The sequence below is a fragment of the Empidonax traillii genome, unplaced genomic scaffold, assembly GCF_003031625.1.
Source record: "Empidonax traillii isolate 1590-97213 ecotype Southwest subspecies unplaced genomic scaffold, ASM303162v1 scaffold65:size4453928, whole genome shotgun sequence".
Classification (NCBI taxonomy): domain Eukaryota; kingdom Metazoa; phylum Chordata; class Aves; order Passeriformes; family Tyrannidae; genus Empidonax; species Empidonax traillii.
In genome coordinates, this window is record NW_020955258.1 from 1,101,563 (window position 1) to 1,121,476 (window position 19,914).

At 39.7% G+C, this 19,914-nt stretch overlaps 1 protein-coding gene across 2 annotated transcripts in view; it reads right to left on the reverse strand.

Annotated features, from left to right (window-relative positions):
- Positions 1 to 1,083: 1,083 nt before the first annotated feature.
- The window catches only part of CREB1 (cAMP responsive element binding protein 1), a 39,248-nt gene continuing 20,417 nt past the window's right edge, over positions 1,084 to 19,914 (reverse strand). Inside the window, exons 3-8 of one of the 2 annotated variants that reach the window (XM_027880156.1) lie at positions 18,236 to 18,382; positions 16,213 to 16,313; positions 13,329 to 13,471; positions 11,776 to 11,958; positions 10,274 to 10,424; positions 1,084 to 7,382 (exon numbers count right to left, since the gene is read on the reverse strand). In XM_027880156.1, coding sequence (XP_027735957.1) covers positions 7,238 to 7,382; positions 10,274 to 10,424; positions 11,776 to 11,958; positions 13,329 to 13,471; positions 16,213 to 16,313; positions 18,236 to 18,382 — 870 coding nt within the window. In that variant the 3' untranslated portion in view covers positions 1,084 to 7,237. The remainder of the gene's footprint in view (positions 7,383 to 10,273; positions 10,425 to 11,775; positions 11,959 to 13,328; positions 13,472 to 16,212; positions 16,314 to 18,235; positions 18,383 to 19,914) is intronic. The other variant, XM_027880157.1, reaches the window with a different exon arrangement.

Genomic DNA, 19,914 nt, shown 5'->3' on the forward strand with positions numbered 1-19,914 from the left:
TGTGTTACCCACTTTTCAGTGCAAAATTCCAGCTAATCTGCATTTTTCTCTCATAGACTAACCCCTGTATGGGATTCTCCCTCATTACTGAGGTGTAGATTTTTCTGAGCAAGTACGTGAATGGCATTCTGAAAACACTCAGTTGTGGGAACCACAAAATCCCAGCTGTAATGAGCTGACCTTATGGCTTTCCCCTTGATTTCACTGGAGGTGTGTTTACCTCAGTGCTGAATTTGTTCTCCTGGCTTTCATCCCAGTGTTTGGATCCAGCCTTGCAGATTACATAACTGGGTTGCGATCCTTGCAGTGTTTGCTGCCTTCTGTTTCTGTTCTGTTCTTAACATCAGTAGTGCATGGTTTACAGGAATGCTTAAAAGTGAGAAATACAGCATATTTTAACTGTGAAAGGCATAAGTCTTTCAGACATTACTAAACAGAACTAACTGCCACAAGAATGGATGCTGAAAAGCAGGTTTAAAAATATCGGAAGTGGAAGAAAAACTTTGTTTTTCAGGACTTAACCCCTCACTAGTCTAATTCAATCAAGATTAAAAAAGCCTTCTCCTTGGGGAGAATACCTCATGAATACTTAGAAAGGCCACAGATCATGAGAGGACACCACAGTCAGCTCAAAATGTGCCTTTTCTCATGTCCGTACCTAGCTACCATTTGCCACTAAATTAGTGTAAATGGAACACCCTGCTCAAAAAAGAGACTTTGCAGAGTTTTTTTAAAGCATGTTTATGTGACTGCACATAAATGTTTGTGTAAAAAGGGAGTTATGACAGTTTATACCACAAAGGTTACAGTAAGAAAAAGCACTTTTTTATGACAATAATTCACAAATTCACAAGAATCACTTTAATATACAAAGCAATTACTACCATTCTGAAACACAAAGCAGCTAATATGTACATAGTGTTAATAAAATGCATTATAACCCAGTACAATTTCTTTAAACACAGATAAAGCACAAAAAATATAAGTAAAAAAAAAAAAAAAAAAAAAAAAAAAAAAAAAAAAAAAAAAAAAAAAAAAAAAAAAAAAAAAAAAAAAAAAAAAAAAAAAAACAAACACCAAAAAAAAAAAAACAACAACAAAAAAACCCAGAACACAACAGGGATGTTTCTAGGTTTTTGGGGAGATGTAAAAAAGAATTTATTTTCCCCCAGTAATGGGTTTTCATTTAGTCTTTTAAATTCCACAAGTACGTGGAAGTCAAGCTCAACTACCCTGTTCTGTGCTGACATGGTTTGGGTAAAGAATCAGAAATGCAGATGAGGTGAACTTACTCTTTCCAGCTTACATTACAAAGGGAGAATAATAACCCTCGCTCTGGAAGCTTCCCTGAAAAACACTGTTCCAAAACAATTTCAAATTATAAATCCAGAACAGAAAAAACTCCTTTTTGAAGTGAACAACCAATCTGGGGAAAAGTCTATGGAGGGGCTGGCTGCCAACAAGCACCTCTTCTTGCTCTGTTCTCCATCCCAAGAAGTCCATATAAGCAGCACAATTTCAAATCTCATTCAAACTTGAACTTCTAGAACTTTTAAAATTAATGTTTTAATATAAATAAATGTAATTACACACACAAAAAAAAATGGAGTGGCACCTGGATAAAACACAACTTGTGGAGAGCATCTGAACATCCTTAGTTCTTAAGAGCGGCCATTTCCAGATAATTAACTGGCTCAAGACCTTCCTTCCCCATCTCTCACTCAGCTATCCCCTAATTTAGAGAAATACACAGCTGAGGCTGAGTGAACCGACTGCTCCCAAGTCGTGAGCACAGTAAATGCTCAGCTTATGGAGTGCACCAACCGTGGGTCATTACAGCCTGTCCCTGTCCCCTGCCCTGGCAGCACACAGCTCCCAGGGCAGCTCCTGCCTCCCCCTGGGGAAAGCGAGCCCTGAACTCACCACACAGCAAGTCACAAACCTGCACCTGCAGTGCCCCAGCAAACAAGTCACTGTCTTCAGTACGTGCCATGCAAACTAGTCCAAGCACATCTCTTTGCAGGCCACAGCTTAACACATTCCAAGAAAAACACTTAAAATGCAAGCCCTCTTTACCAAATGGATCTGGTCCCTTTTCCCCAAAGATGTGCAGACTTAAGCCATATCCATCCACAGACCTGAACCTGTCACAAGCAGACAGCAGGTAGATTTCAGCACCCTCTCTTCATCAGTCTGGCTCCTTCCAGACCAATTGAGCTCCATGACACATTCAGGCTTTTGCAAAATCAGTGTCTTTTACAGCTAGCAAATGACACAGCTCAGGAAAAAGAGTTCTCAGGCAGACTACAGAGAACCACCAAAGTACTGTATGCTTTTTAAAGCCTGCTCACAATAACAGATTTCAGGGTTACAGCTAAATTATCATCATTCCTGCAAAAGAAAGGTGGTTGTGCTTTTCTTTTCTTTTAAAGCAGAGTGACACTTTGTCAATGTACCTTTATTTCCTGGTGTCAAAGAACTGGAAAGCCTTTCAATTTATTTTCTTGGAATGCAGCTTGTGAAATCTGCAGACAAATCTCAAATTAAGAAAAGGGGAATAAAGTTGCTGAAAAACAGTTTAGCTTTCCTTCCAAATTAACCTCCCTTTCCCACATGGGATCACTGAACTAGTTCTACTCTAAAAATAATTTCACATCCATCCTGTACGTACTGCTCTGAGACACCACACGCTTGATTCTTTCTTTCCAGCCTTCAGTGCTGCCCCTTCAGGTCTGCTGCCATTCTGAAGCAATGCCTGCTGGGCACCAGGTGCTGATCCACAAGTTAAATTAGCCAAGGAATCAACTGCTGTGGGGAGAGAAGTGAATTGTGTGCAGGCAGCATGATTATGCCAGGAAGCTTCTCAAGCAAACCCAATTGATCTTGAATTTTTTTTGTTGTTCTCTGTGGTTTGGTTTGTTTTGTTTTTAAAAAGTGCACATTTTAATTAAACATTTAAAAAGAACATAGTGTAACAAAAATAAATACATGACCTTTTGGTTGGATCATTGGCAAATGTTACATCACTAACCAGCTTCAGGTGAAAAAATAAAAATAAAAATAAGGTCTAAGAAAAACCAATGAAATCCTCTACAAATTGTCACAGATTTGCAACCACTGATATTGAACTTGCTTTGATGGGGAGACTTTCTTTAATCCACAAAAAGCACTGTCTATCTGCTGTAAATTAAAAAAAAAAAAAAGAAAATAAAAAATGGGTCAGTTTTTGCTAACAGAGGACTACTTGCAGCTGCAGTTTACTGGAAGCCCAGATTTAAAGAAAACAAACCTGTGGTACAAGTTTAGGTCAGAAACTATCAGGGCTGTTTTTCCTTATTAAATCTTTTTTTTTTTTTTTCCTGAGCCTCTTAATGATTCTAAACACCCCTCCGACTTTCTGACCAACGTACAAGTACCGGAGAAGAGAGTGGTCTACAATGCAAATGCCAAGTACAGGACAGTCAGAACCTACAGGTGTGTCTGTACAGTCCTGACAAGCACGACAGGCCAAAATTGTGCTTTTGGGCACAAGCCGTGGTGCCGGCAACTACCGATGCTGGTGAAATTGCTGCTTAAATAAAAATGCACCGCCACTACCCCGGGGAGGAAAACAGAAGTCTTACCAGTGGTTCCTTTAGAACATAACACCTTAACAACCTTTCAAAATGTTTTGCCTTTGATATATAGCTGCCAAAGAGAAAAAGCACAAAAGCGAATTATTCTGGGAGGGGGGTGGTGGTGGTGGTTGTAAAACAACTGTCGACATAATTTCAAAAATCTCCATCAATGAAAAACAAACCTCACAAAAGCCATGAAAGATGAAATAAAATTCTTGAAAATGGGTAACTGAGAAACAGAACGAAACAGATCAGCAATAAGCGCTAGAATAACGCAGCCCAGAGCTCCTGGGGTGGGGGGAGGCTTTCACACACGCGCACACATCCACACATACCCAGACACACACAGAAAAGTAAAAATTTTCTTCTGACCTCCATATACTATAATACTCAGCATTCCTGACTTAAAAGCTCTCAGAGCTGTAGATTATATACTGTGTGTATATATATATATATGTACATATATTATACATATGTATTTTCCAAGAATATCTAAATTAAAAGAGCACCTTTGACAATATCTTAACTGCCTGATTGGTGCTGTTGTTTTGCAAAATAATGACATTACAAAAACTATATTTCAAACCAATTCTTGTTTATTATGAACATAATGGATCTAGCCCTTTCTAACCTTCTCTTCAGGTGAAACAGGCTATCAGTTCTTGAAAACTCACAATTGTGAGATATAAAACTAACCCTTCCCCCCCCCCTCCCCCCCGGCCAGCATAATTTCTGCCTTCCAAAACTTCCAAATGGCCTTAGTTTATAGAAGCTTATTACCCCAACCTCACTACTTGGTAAATAACATAGGAATGGATTCCTGTGTCATATTCTTTCCCTTTTTGGGTCAATATGAACAGTATGTATGGGGTAGCCTAGCCAGCCCTGTACTTGGTCTAATAAATTTTTTATAACTGTCACTTAAAATTTCCATTAAATAAATTTACATCCCTATATCCTCAGTGCAGCATAAATAAAAATAACGATTCCAGCAAATCCTTATGTACTTCAAAATAACATCTTTTTCTTAGTGAAACGTTATTTGCTAATGAGGTCTAGACTAGTAACTCTACAGGCCACTTGCAGAACACACATGGACAAACGGGTAACACAGTTCTCCTCTCACTGCTGCACAAATTTGCATCAACCCTGTGTCAGGAGAATTCTGTCTGGGTACCGTTTCAGGCTTCCATGTCCATTCAGCTCCCAGTGACTATCAGCAAGCACTAGACAGTGTCCATTACCCACTGGCCACAGCTCTCAGATCACAGCTCGCCTCATTCACGTTCACAGCAAAACCTCACGTTTTTGCAAACACGCGTTCTACAGAAAAACGCAGCCTTAATGTGGACATGTACAGCCTTTTCCATGTTTCTTAAAGCTGGAGGAATCATTCCATGTAATTGTAAATGAGGCCACCGTTCATGTTTTACAAGAATGACTCCTGCATTATCAACATTTCTACTTCAGCACTATTTCTGGAAAGTGTAACCGTTGCATGTATTTCTATTTGCTCACTTTAGGAATCAGATCATTTTTATACAAGCATTGCTGAGAATTTGGGGTCTTCCTTAAATTTGCACTGCTAAACTCATAAATTTATCTCCCATTAAATAAGAACATGAAAATCAACTCTCTATGGCAGATAAAAATAGACCATTTATAAGCCCCTCAAAACTTGTGAAAATGAATTATTTCATATTTCTGATACTTACGTTTTCTTCTTGAAATACAAATTTAATCTGAAACTCTTGATAACTCTGAAGTTAACAATAATGCTGTAAGTTTAACCTTGCTCCTTTTAAATTAAGTCTCTTGGAAACTGAATGCCCTCTCAAATGAGAAATCATCAACTTTTAATACTGCTTAGGTGTTTGAGACTCAACTGCCCAGAGTCTTCCAAATATTTTTCTTATAACATCACACTGATTGTATAATCTTTTAGAAGCTTGTGTGTGAAATTTATCTTAAAAACAAAGTGAAAGGGTAAAAATATTAACTAATACTCCCTTAGGCAAGGCATTAGTACAGACCAGAGCCTTATTCCTATGTTTCTATACATAACAATTTGACCAGAAGCGCAAAGTAAACTTACTCCATCAAATGACCCAAGTTAACATACCAGGAGACTGGCTTCAAAGAGCCAGTAAACAACTGCACATGATTCTGTTTTATACATTTTTTTTGACAACTTCTTGACGGTCTTTTTGGTTCTTTTTGAGCATGATTCTTTTGAAGTCCTAATGTTCAGTACAGACTTGTTTTTAAACATGAACTACCTTTTTTAACAACATAAGTCTGGGAAAGATCCCAGTTCCTCAGTGCACACAGAAATACTAATCTTGCAAACATCTGAGGCACATGAGTAATTTCAGTTGCAGGAATAAATTACTCTGTAAATCGGACCCTTTACATGAAAAAATACCCTAAATGAATTAAGAATTTAGCTAACCTGGCCAGGTTCAAAGAACCAGTATTGTCCCTTGTGAAGTCCTCTTCAGTATTTGAGGCTGTCTCAGTAGTTGACATAATTACAAATTAATTTACATATGGAAGGCAGCCTCCAAGTTTGAAAAAGAATTTAGCAAACCAGGCTGATGTTTCCATTGAGTACAATAATTTCCATTACATAAGACAGTGCTAAGGAAATAGAAACAACCTCATTGCTTGAGAGGACTCGGGACACAGACCACACTGTCATCAGGGAGTATTTATGTGGAGCTGGCTTCAACTTCTTAGTTGTTCTGCATACAAATAGGCAGTGCTTCCATGTGCTACCCTTGCTTACTGTTTTCATAACGTCACTATTGTATCTTTTTTATTCTGAATTCCTTTCCCATCCAAATATCATCTTTCAACCTATATCCTACGGAGCTGGTTTCCGCTTTTTGTGCATTCAGAATGCTGAACACACTTGCACACATAAGCTATGAGAAGCAACAACTGACCAGTGATGCTCATTTCAATGCATTTGTTTCCAAGGTATGGAGAAGGTTTTACTAGTTCAGGAGGGCTTAACACAGATTACAAATCAAACTCCTCCTGGGCTAGTTTGAATAAAAAGGTGTTATCTCCACACCAAGGGTGTGCCAGTGAAGCCTTTCATTTGGCATGCTGCTTAGCTATGTATTTGTATAGTTCACAATGAGTGTATGAAACGAATTTGGCAACCATTGCTTCTTCATTGCACCATCTGTGCTCCACCTATGTGGCCCACAGTTCGCTGGACCAGGAGGCTGGGGTGGTTCTGTCTCTAAGGCAACGAAAAGAACTCAGCACAAATTCTTGACATCACTACAAAAGGACCGTCCCCACAATAACTTCCCAAGTGACCACTGCTACTCCTTGAAGAGGATGGGGAGACGAGAAAGAAGCCTGTTCTTCTTCACGCTGAGATTGAGGATGAAATTCATCTTGTAAGGGGAGAAGTGGAGGCAAGTACTTGAACATTCACAGTTTGATGCAAAGCACAGATGAAATATATTCTGTAGTTGCTTCAGGCAGTTTTGCGCATAGAAAAAAAGAAATGTTTAGAAAATAAAAAGTTTACTTTGTCTTTCTGGGTATAGCCAGAACCAGTCTCTATCCCATTCTGGACAAATGAAAACGAGAATCCAAAATTAATCTGATTTGTGGCAGTAAAGGTCCTTAAGTGCTTTCAACTCCTCAATCAGTGTCTTGTTTTGGTTTTCAAGCACAGCCACTCGATTTTCTAGACATTTCACATACTCCTTCTTCTTCCTGCGACATTCACGTGCTGCCTCTCTGCAAAGCAAAAAAGGCCATTCAAATCCAGAACAATCATTTGCAGACACGGGCTACTGAACTGTTTTCAGGTCAAACCTTTACCTAGTACTGCCATTTTCAGAATATGGAGGTACTGTTAAGAAATGCAAGTGAGGAAAAAGCACTGAATTCATAACAATTGCTCCTCACAAATCCTGTACAATCAAGCTCCACATATCATTCCATCATGCAGATCCCAGGGAGGCAGCACCAATAAAATTCCGTTTCCGTGTGAAAAGGATCCTCAGTGACAACATTCTGCCTGCAGGATTTACATTAGAGCCTTTAGGCTAGTCGAATTGCTGCTGCAATAATTTAATTGATGTTATTATCACCTTTTATTCTTTTTACAGTCTTTAACTCTTCCCTTTGCTGTAGTCCAACAGGATGTTCAACTGGAGCACTCTATTTATGTATTTATGTATTTGCTCTTGAGCAATGATTTCATTTTAAAAATAATGTCTGCATCATTGCAACGGTAATATAAAAGACTCAAATAAAACTATCACAAAATAAAGAGTCACTAGGAACCATATCATTCTTTAGTCCTTGTTGGCTGTGCCAAGAACATGGCAGTGGTAATGTACTAAAGCAGATCTCAAACTTTTAAGCCTTGCTTGTAAAGATTGAGTTGCCTGTAGGTAATTTGATAACATTTTGAACACCAGTGAAAAACAGCTGAAAGGTATTAATGTGCTGCTGAGCATCCTGAAGGCAGGAACACCAAGGCAGAAGCTATCCTGCACAACAACAGTAAATAAACGTGCAGAGCAAGCACAAGGCTAAATGCCACAGGCAGATGGGAGCCCAGACAGAGGGCTCTCCTCCTGCAGTGCCACTTTTTCAAGCAGCACAGAGCTACACATCGAAATGTACACACTTGTTTGCCCTGAACCTTTAGGTACAAAGCAGAACAGCTTCAAAAACAGTCAGTGCGATCCTTCATTGCAAACACTACACAGATTGGTGACACAGTCAGTGTTCTGGGAAATGAGAGGACAAAACTGAACCCAGTTCTTCCCCTTATGAGATAAACAGTAGCTGTAGTACCAGGTACTAGCAGGTAAAAAAAATGTGTTCCAAGACCTAACTGGTAAGAAACCTCTAAAGCAATTTTTGAAATTCAGCTCCACAAATGTGACAGGAAGAAGGAAACATAGTTTGTAAGCCTTGAAAGTATTCAGGTATCCATCTGTCACTCCTACAAATACAATTTCACATGCTTGCAGTGCTTCAGTGAGTCATGTGTATTATTTAGAATTTAAGTAATTTTGGGCTGTTACCAAAAGGTCAAGTACTACTGCATCAGGAATTGCCTTCCAGTGCAAACTACTACTATGTCTCCTTGGGTGACAACATTTTCTTTCTTTTTGTGATTTTTGTGCCAGCTCAGGCTGCGTATTAAGCCACCTCAAGGCTGTGTGGTTCATTAGGAACAGCCAGAGTTATAATGAATTACAAGAGAGCTTTAAAAATGTAAAATTTATACAGAAAATTTGCACAATAATATCTATGAATATTTACACTATAATCCTCCAATAAGTGCCACCTCACCATCTGCCTCTCTATCCCTTTTCCCTGCTTTGCTATGGAGCCTAGATTTGCACGGACCTATTAAGCAGGCAGGCTAAAAGCACCATATGCAACGTGATACTGTTGCAAAAGCTGTCAATTTAACTCAAGTGGGGTAATTCCCCATTGTTTTTCTTGGCTTTCACAAACACAAAAGCTTTCTTTTAATGGAGTAAGACTGCTGACTAAATGAGGATATTCTGTGATTCTAATTAAATTTTTCTCAAATGCAGAGCCTGAAAGGGTGATATCTACTATTCACTGCTATCAGTATCTGTACAAAAACCTTTTAAAAAAGTGAACTCTGATGTTCAGCATTATTTACTTCATTAAAGCCCTGCATATAAGCACTGGGGCTGCTCATGCAAGTTTCTGTTGTGTTCACAGCACAGCAATCTATCGAACCTGAACAACATCATAGTTTTTTTGCAGTCTGACAGATGAAGTTTACAAGGCTTGCATGGGGCTTCCCCTCCTCAGAAGGGAGGGAAGCACTATGTTCGCAGTGTCACAATGGAACATCCAGCCTCAAATCCGTGCCCTGTGGATAAGAGTTCAAGCTTGCTGTGCTGGCTCAGTTCAGGCCCACCCCTTCCCTGTCCCGTAACAGCAGGCCTAAGGAGCATCATGCCCAGCTTCTCTCTACTGCTCCCTTCCTTTGCTACTTCCACCTACTCCCAGCTCTATAAGCTTAGCTGTTCCTCCTCACACATTCAATCCTACAGAAGCAAGTCTCTCTCTCTCAGCTCCTCTGCTGCACTACTGGCTCCACAAGACTTTAGTCAAAAGGAAGAACTGCTTGTTTAGCCTTTCCTTGAGCCCTTCTGGCCTTGGAGGAGAAAACCCAAAGGGCAAGAGCTAAAGAGAACAAGTGAGACCATCAAGAAAACACTCACGAAGAGCACAGGTGGGCCAGCACCAAGGAGAATGCACACAGAAGGCTAAGGGAAAGAATCCCAGAAAAGAAACTACATTAACGTATTAACTAAAAAAAATCAACTCACCTTGGTGTTTGTAAGAACATATCTGCAGTTGTACAGGTCTCTCACTAATTACTTTTTTTCTTTGGCAGCAAACAAATTCACACACCTCACAGAGTGAGTCTGAGACCTTTACTCAAGGTTTCATAGTCACAACACATGGCATTAGCTGATGTGTGTTTCTTTGCTTTGCATCTTTAAATAAACACAAATTCTTCAGAAATGATTTGACTAAGAAACATCAGGACTCTCAGAGCTTGACACTCTAGTTCTACGCAGAGCTGACTGGAAAAAAGGAAGCGATCTAAATGTACGTGCCTGTTCTTCATTAGGCGCACTTCTCTCTTCCGTGCGGCCTCCTCTGCTGGCTGTGTCGGGAGCGCTGGGGAGGATGCCATGACCACGCCGGGTGCGATGGTGCTGGTAGGGGCAGTGCGGATCTGGTAGGTCTGCACGTCTCCTGAGGCAGCTGAAGAGACACAGGGGAACATGACGTCAGTTTGGTGACAGCACTGTCACATGTGGTGCGAGCAGCACCTCATCATGGATCCAACCGAGCACTCTGGGCCACAGCAGGGTGAGGTGGCCACCATCTGGGTCATCACTGCTGCCTCAGTCTTAGCTCATTGACATAGGCAAGGTTTTGGGCATTCCTGCTGAAGAAGCCCTCACTTGTGCTTGATAACTTGCTTTGTCTGGTTGTATAGCTCCTTTAGTGTGTTTCTTTTTACTTCTCTGGTTTTCAGGAAGTTCCAGTGAAGAATGGGGTAAACACTGTTTCTAGCTATGCTATAAATGTCTATCTGTAAAAGGAGAAACTGCATATGTAAGTATTTGGCACAGAAAAAAGGGTGTGGAATGTAGCATTAACTCCCAACAGAATGCACTCAATTTCACTACTTCTCTAGAACAAATAAGGTCTTGGGCTTCTCTTTTTTTTTTTTTTTTTGTTTACTGTAATTTGGGAATGAGCTAATTTTGCCTGAGCTCATAAAAAACCACAATATCACCTAAAGAAATCACATGCCCTTAAAAACACAAAACCCAGAAGATCAATGCAACAATAGTATTTTTCCCCGCTGTTTTCACTGATGCCTGGAAAACTCTTCACTGGATAACTTTAAAATCAACTACTTTACAATCATAAAAGCAGGGGTACACTTCCTCTGTTATTTTCAACTAAAAAATTTTGTAACCTCTATTGTTTTTAATAAACCAAACTGTATATTTTAATACAGTAAAACTCCACAACTTAATATGTTTAAGTAGCCCTGACAAATGAAGGGCTAGACAAATGATCACTCAAGGCACATTTCTGAATTGTTCTATGATTCCAAGACTCACTGATTAACTACTTGGTGACTAGTTACAAAAGTCACAACAGGAAGAAATTATGACTTGTAATTGAAAATGGGAAAAAAATTACTAATAAATTCAAGTTTAGAATTAAACATCCTTCCTATCTTTAAGGCTTTACTTTAAATTTCCTATTGCTGCAGATATGGGAGAACTCAGAGCTCTATCAGTTTGTGCAGAACAGAATATAAAAAAATACAGGAAATACAGCGTGGAAACCCCAAAATAAATATACTGCTATAAGAAGTAAACCCAAAATATCTACAATTTTATCAATCTAAAGGAAAAGGCTCCAAGAAAACGTGACAAATAGCTTTGTTCAGAATTTCCTTTAATAATTTTGGAGACTTATCATGTCAAAGCTGTTAAATCTGCATCCTGACACATTTGAAGGAGTTAGGTTGGCAACTTGTGTCTGCATGGAGAAAATATTATACGGAATGTCTGGCTGTGAAGTTTCTCACCTTGTACAACAACCTGGTTGCTGGGTACAAGTATCTGTTGTCCGTCTGTGGTCTGTGCATATTGTAGAATGGTGGTGCCAGGTTGGGTTGCAGCTGCATTGGTCATTGTCAACGTCTGGAGACCTTGTACTCCATCTGTGCCATTGTTAGACAACTGTATTGCTCCTCCTTGGGTAATAGCAACTGCAGACAAAAAATCAACACACCATTTAAGACACTAATTCACACATTTACTTATAGTATTAACCCTAAATATGGAAGAATAGTGATCTGAGTTAAATCCCTTGAACACTTATACGCCCTGAAATCACACACATGGCTTTAATGTACATTAAAAAAATCATGCTTTGGAAGTAAGTTTCCAATGTGTTATGAGCTTACAATCCTCCCCCAGGGAATACTTTTTAATTTTTTAGTTAAGATTTTCTTCTTGATTGGTTTAGGTCTTTTTCTCACTCCTTACTTTTCTCATCTGAAATTCCTCTCCTCTTCCACGGTTTACGCCCTTCTGTCTCCTCTGCTGCTATTGCTATCCATCTTGTGTTTCACTTTCTTCTTGCTTTGGCAATTTTTTTCTTCTGATTGTATCCCCCCTTCTCTACAAACTCCTCAGACCCTCCCTAGCAGTTTTTTCATTCAAAAAGGTCCAGTTTCCTTCAAGCAGCCTTACTTTGCTGTTTTGTTTTTTTCCTTTCTTTTCCTCAATCCTGTCATACAGGTATACTGGGACATCACCCCTCATTTGTGATTCCACAGAAGTTCACTGTATTCCTATAACCCCCCTGCCCCAAAATCTCAACTGTCTGCACAATTAACTGTAACTATTACAGTTATAATAGGATCCAGAATTAACCACATCCATTTCAATAAAATAAAGGAGGGTACTAGGCAAAGTGGCAAAGCAGTAAACAGAGATCGAAAAATTTAAAGCTATTTTAAGAGAAAGATGGAAGCAAGTAGTTCTTTCTCCCTTTTGTATATTTAATGCTGTAGGTATTTGTGCGAGACAGCATGTGACTTCTATCTTTACTAATGTATCCTCAACCCCTTAAGTCAAAGCACTATCTCTATTAAATCCAGTGAATAAAGAAAACATAGAAACATATGTTTATTACGTATTTCAAATATGGTTGTTGAAGTTCTTATTTTTTCATGACTTTCTAAAATTGTAATTGCTGACTGTAATGTCATTTCTATTACTGAGGTTACATTTTTGTGAACAAGTATTAAGAATCTGCAAAGAAAAAAAAAGAAACTTCTGAATTAGCTCATCTAGTTCCCAAAGTGAAGAAGTTTATAATAGCATTATGGTTAGTTATGGTGAGTTTTTGCCTCAGGACGCATTAGCTGCACCAAGCGGCAAACAGTCCCAGAACGTTAACTGAACCTTTCAAATACTTACAACAGGAATGTGTTTAAAAGGCATGGTTATCAGTCAAAATAATCTTTTTTTCACCTCCTGCTTTTTCCTAGTCCAAACAGTTATAGAAATCATAGTTCTTCATCTTCTCATCCCCACTTACTAGCACCACCGAGAAATTCAGACTACATACTGTACTGCCCACTGCTGGTTTGGTAAATGGGAGTTGGCACCGTAACAGTGGCGATGGCAGGTGCTGCTGTTTCCTCTTCAGACTTTTCTTCTTCAATCCTTGGCACTCCTGGGGCGTCTGAGGACAAGTCATTCAAAATTTTTCTGGCAAAGACAGTGTGTTGTAGAGATTTTAATAAAAATCGGGGAAAAAATATTCTAATTGATACACAACGCTGGAGAAAACTGTAAAGCGCAGTAAGCCACCAATGAAAACACGGGTGCAGAACGAAAACCACATTATCTTCAAACTCTTATTGGAGAGGATTTTTCAAAGTGCCAACCACAGACACGCAAGGGAGCCAGCACAGAACAGCCGTGCTTCTCAAAACCCAAGACACAGTTATCACAACCTTACCTTTTTCTTAAAAATATGTTTCCCTCACCCATTTTTACTTGTTTCCTGATTTTAGCTACATAAAGATCTAAAGAAAGCAAAAATACATAAAAACCTGTCTCCTCACTTATATTAGGGGAACTGCTCCGTTTTAGAGACCATAAGTGCCTCAGCCAGGGAGCTGAGTACAAAGGAAGGCAGCAAAATGCATGTAGAGAGCAACCAGTTCATAATAACACCTGCCTGGGAGACAATACCCAGTCACAGAGTTATGTTCACAGGTGTCCTGCCTGAGAAAGTTCTTAGATTAGCATGCGTAAAGGAAAGAAAATTCTGTTTAATTACTTCCAAAAGCCAATTTAATTACCCAAAGCCAAAACTGCTAAAACATCGCTCCTACAGGCCCTCTTGAACGTGTATGCTGACCACAGCAGTAACTGCAATTTGCATCACTGAGATCAGACACTGTCGCTCCTCAGAGGACTGTCAAGCCCTCTTCACTGCTGGCATAGTCTATTATGTCACTGCAAAATTGCTACTTAGGTAAAGGGCAATATTCTTTGCAATGCTCCTCATATGTTTTCCAGTGGATTGTCACTAGAACTCTCGGTGGGATTAAGCAAACACAACTGTAGACCCCAAGTTCCAAGACAACACTAATTTCTTATATGTGGCTTCTAAAGCTGTGGGAGCCAGAACATTTGTATGGGGCTATCTGGGCAGAGCAGTATTCTGCTAAGCAGCTTGACAGAGCTTTGCTTGTTGCTGCTTTGACTCTGTGTATATACAAGAACTCCAGCACTGCACAAGGACTCCACTGTGCCAAGCGCCGCTTGCACAAATAAAAAATTCCCATCCAGAAGAGCTTGCAATCTAGATGTTAGACCAGAGAATCTGGTGTATGAAACAGATGAAGAAATATAAAAAATTACTCTTTAAGCTCATGTCAGTATGACCTGGTGGTTAAAACCTACCTTCGCCACCATAAAAATGGATTTAGATAAATGGTAAGTTGGTTGCTTTACAAATATAGCAGCTATGAACTGACAAGGGGAACACATGATGTACTTTAGCAGCAGAATCACAGTGAAGTTTCTGAGGAAGAAATATATCCAGCTTTCAATTCTGTGAGCATATCTGCACCTATCTTGTCTCTAGGGCCAGCTGGGAAGTCACTGAACACAACAGTGATCTGGATCAGCCTTTCTGACATGACCTGCACCAGCCCAGAGTCCGAACTATAGATATAAATATTACAGTTACAAAGTTTTGCTGATCACCAGGATCTGGCTGGAAGACAAAGGCTGTGCTGTGGTATCAGTGCATGCAAAGGAGTCCATCTCAATGAGAAGTCAGCATGCACAAGTACCCTCTTCTCAGTTTTGCTGCTTGTTTACTTAGTTCTGTTGTCTTGCCATATCCAGCCATTCTTCCATATATAGTGAAAACAAGTGTCTCCCTGCAGAAGCAGACTGCAAGGAGTCTATGGCAGCCTTGAAGTTAGCAACACTGGTCCTCACAAACAAAAATATTTTCCCAGATCTATCACTGTTAGGGATCTCCGGCAATTATTTTCACTACCTTCAGCAGAACAGCCTTGAAGGCAGCCAGAGAAGACAGAAAATAATCTCAAAGTGCTAAAAAAATATCATGGTTGAGATATGCTTAGGCCTAGAGCCTGGCTTGTACTTTCTAAGGCTATGCTCAGAAAGAAAAAAGGAGCATCTGAGTTTTCTGAAGCAGCAAGAATCCACAGGTCACATAAAACCTACTGAACTCCAGAGCTGTTCCTTAACACTACTTAGCATATTTTAAGAATGAAAACAGACCCAAAAAGCTGTACAAAGACTTAATTAATAAAGTAACATTTGACTAACACCATGCGAAGGAGCACTTCCGTTGATTTTGTTGCAGAGGTATTTGCCATGATAACTAAAGACACCAGATGCCTATCACTACATTCAGCTCATACCCTGACTTCTTAAACTTTAAACACAAACAGTTTTGCTCAAGCAGAAATTCTCTCTGAGACACAGAACACCACATGTTCATTGAAAGTCTCATGGGAGAAAGGAATTAAGTTTGACTGTTGCTAGCACTTCAACAATAATGAAAAACAGTAGAGTTGATTTTCTGCAGACCAGAGATTATACAGAAGCCACTTTTTGCAAAGCTTCGGTGTGTTTCATGTATAAAGTACTCGTTAAAGTTATCTCTAAGGCACCTAGCACAATGATACTTCAGTGTTCCCCAAATGTGGCAATTAGCCTATTCTCAGCTCACTTCTGTCCTTACTGAGTGTAACAGCTGAGGTTTCTTCCTCCTCCTTCTATCTGCTTATCTCTTTACATCCTATTTCATGGACATATTCCATATTCCAATTCCAAGACATTGCAGAAGAGAGATTTCAGTTAAATGGTAAATCTAAAAATAGTCATACAATCACACTGTTTGTCTCCCCACGAGAACACACCCATCAAGCAAAATGCTTTTGCTTTAACCTCTGTACCTGTAGGAGGGTCGTCTGGAAAGAATTTCTCTTCGTTTCTGAGAGTCTGTGACACTGTCTACTGATTCCTGTGAATCTTCACTTTCTGCTATAGTGGAGATCTGTAAATAAGAATAGCAATCAAATTTAACAAGACACATCCAATGTCTTTATTTTAAGGAAATCGTGACATCCTGTGAAAAACACTACAATGCAAGTAATCCTACGGTGCTTTTATCTAGGCAATGAACATAAAGGACACACTGCTTAGTAAAAGATTCAGTAAAGGATGACCACAGTCAGTCATCTACCCATGAGAATGTCCTTTATAACTTAAATACTCCAATAAGAAAATAGAAACAGTAATACTATACATTTTTTGCTTTCCATGATTCTGTTTCCATCCGTTGTAAGGAAATAAAGATTTTTTAGTAAAATTTAGAGAGATAATAACTAAAATCAAATTAAGGTAGCAGAAATGTTTGGAAACAAATACTAAAGTAGAGAAACATAAATTATAAATAATGGGGTAAATATGTTAGAGAAAGACTGCCTTTTTGGGGGGAAATTGTCAGGAAAACATACTTAAAGATGCAAAAAAATAATGTAGTTCTGCAATTCTGAAATCTGTGCTAAAAAAAAGAGAAATGTTTACGCAGGAAAGCTAAAATGCTTGTATTAATCATATTTATATAATTTTAAATTCGAAGTGTGCCAAAAGTATAAAACCACCTCCAATACCTAAAAACAGATACTGTTTTCCAAAAGACCACAGTCATGTGACAAAGCTAGTGATGCCTGTGTGAGAAACAGAGCTCACAGCCTGACATTTTATGCACTGTAGAGAAGATTCCTAGAGGCTCAAAAGTCCTGCTGGCACCCACATCTCACTGTTACCAAGTAGAGGGGCCTGAACAAGTCCAAGGCTGACTGTGAACTACTGGGCTTTGAATATCAAAACATGCTAGATCTGCACTGAACCAGGTGAATTCCAAGCATGGTTTCACTGTCAGTCTCTTATCTTCCACCTCTGGGCTAGTAACATTTGCACTTATCTGAAAACTGCTCACCTCTGATAGATTAGAACTCTAAACTTTTGACTGCAATAGCTGAGGAGGGTAGAGCCCGCCAAAAACTCAGCACTGAAGATGATAAGGAAAAACAAAGATTATTATCAGAATAGCCTAGCTTTAAATTATGCATGCCTTATTTTTTCAAATAATACCCAGCTGAATACCTGTATCAAAAAGTCACAATGTCTACTCTTTAAAACTAATAATTTTTGAGCTCATATACTAATAGCAAATGAATACTGTACAGTCCTTGCCCTGTGTAGCTTCTGTATGCCAAGCAACTTCTGCATTCAGTAACACTAAGCTTCAAGTGGTTAAAAAGAAAGTTGGAGATTTTAAAGATTTCAGACTACTTGTCTCCTATGTCTTCAAGCTACTTCATCACTTTGCATTACCTGCCTTGCTTTCCAGAGGAGAAAGGCTTTACAAAGCACAAAACACTTAACAGGCATATTTCAAAACCAGTTCTATGTAAGGACTGATAGGTGTATTTTAAGCATCATTAACGTACAGACATCCATTTTGTAGGCCAATGCAAATATTTTCTGTGTAGCAAAGACTCTCATTCCAGAATACCAGCCTTATTAATGATTAAAGATTACATTATTAAAAAAAAAGCCACCCTGTTGTTCACTTCAGAATAATATGAACTCTTGCTCAATAAAGCTGTATGAAAATACAATACAGAGAAAAAGTAGAGTAATACTGTAAGAAAAAACATAAAGCTGTTAAACTCACCGAATTCTACAGGTAAATGAAACTCAGCAATGTTTGACAGTGAAAAGCAGTTAAATCAGAATAGGAAAAAAGTCACAGAGCAGCAAAAAATGTACAGATTTTGCCTTCAACATGCTCTTAAATTTTATATAATCAAAACCACAATCCAGGACACAAACACATTAGAAACCGGTGCAATGACACGACTATTCCAAAGGCCCAATTCACATATTAGGAATTTCTTCAGTCAGTACCTGAACTGTCTGGACCTGTGGAGACTGAATAACTGATGGCTGGGCAGCCTGAATTACTCCATGCACTTGAACTGTCTGCCCATTGGGCAGCTGAACTAAGGTCACTGTGGGAGCAGAAGACGTTGCGTGAGCTGCTGGCATAGATACCTGCAAAGAGGAGACAGTGAGCATAAATTAGATTATTGCAAAATCTCCTTATTTCAGTACATGTTCTGGTGAAAAACTGTCTCTTCTAGACCCCAGTTAGATGACCCAAATGTTTCAGCATAATATAAAACCCCCTGAACTGCCTAAGTCCAACACCTGACCTACTTTACAAATTAATCCAATGCAGAATTTTTGCAGGCTTAAAACATCATTTGTAAAATCACTGACAACTGCTTCTATCTTCAGGTTACCTGAAACAAACACATTATTACCTTTCACTTACTTCAGCTGAATACTGCTAGGACTTGGGTGTACTCCTACAGACACTGCTGAGTCAAAGGCAGAAACATATGGGAGTGGAGCTATTTTAAGTTCTCCCTCAAGAAAATGAGAAGTGTCTGCCAGATGTCAGAAGTCAACATTTTTAGGGAACCATACCTTTCAGACTTTCAACAGACTAAACTGTACTGAGTAGCCGGTAAAGTCCATTTAAATGAAGAAAAGAGACCATGTGTTCAGACAGAAAGCCCGTGAGTTTGCAGTGGAAAGAAGCATTTCGTAGGCAATGATTGTGATTCAGTGCAACAGATTTACACAACTCCAGTCTTAAGAGTCTGAGGAAGAATTGCTCATGTTTTAAACTCTCAGTTCTTGAACACAACTGTGTTTCTCCAGCACAGACCTGTAGGCACGGCAGCTCTGCCAACAGGGATCCACCAATGACTTCAGCATGGTAGGTGAGCACGTCCTGCGCAGGGGTTCGGGCTCCGATCACAGCAGTACCCACACAAAGCTGTTCAAGTCTCACTCTGGCAGGTCACGAGCACCATCACGGGCAGCTGGAGTGCCATGCACCAAGGCTGCTGCGTGGCTGGACCACTGCCCCGGAGCACAGCCAGTACTGAGCAACTGCCTGGTGCCACAGTGCACGTGGTCAGGGCTGGGGGCAGGAGGGTGCCAGGGCTGCACCCTCACACATCACAGCCCTCACGGAAGGACTGCAGGCAAGTGGGAGCTGCTCTGGCAGGAGCCAGCCAGGTCATGGGTCACTGACTAGCCAGCCTTCTTCTAGACACCCAAGTTCGGAAAATTTAACAATCCTCCAGGGTTCAACAGCATTTTAAAACCTTTCAATCCCTGTAGCTCCAGTCCTAGAAGGAGCTGCACTCCTGTCCTACCTAATCTCAAAGGCATAGTTGCTATGTACCGGGTGAGATGGAAATCCTCTGCTGTCCCCGTGAACACGTGATTCTCAAAAAGCTGCAATAGCTGATCTCTGAATTTCCATAAACATTCACCACTTAAAATAAAATTTTGTTTAACAACAAAATTAAAGGGAATTACATGTAGACCTCTCTCCTCCACAGATGTCTCTCCCTAATCCACCAATTTTTGTTTGCTTTTACCTTCTTTTTTCAGGAAAACAGCTGCAGCATTACACTGTGGTACTTAACTCACATCTGAGAGAAACCAGGGCTGAGATTAACATGAGCGCTTTCCTCTGGCAAATTATATTCCTTTACCAAGCGACC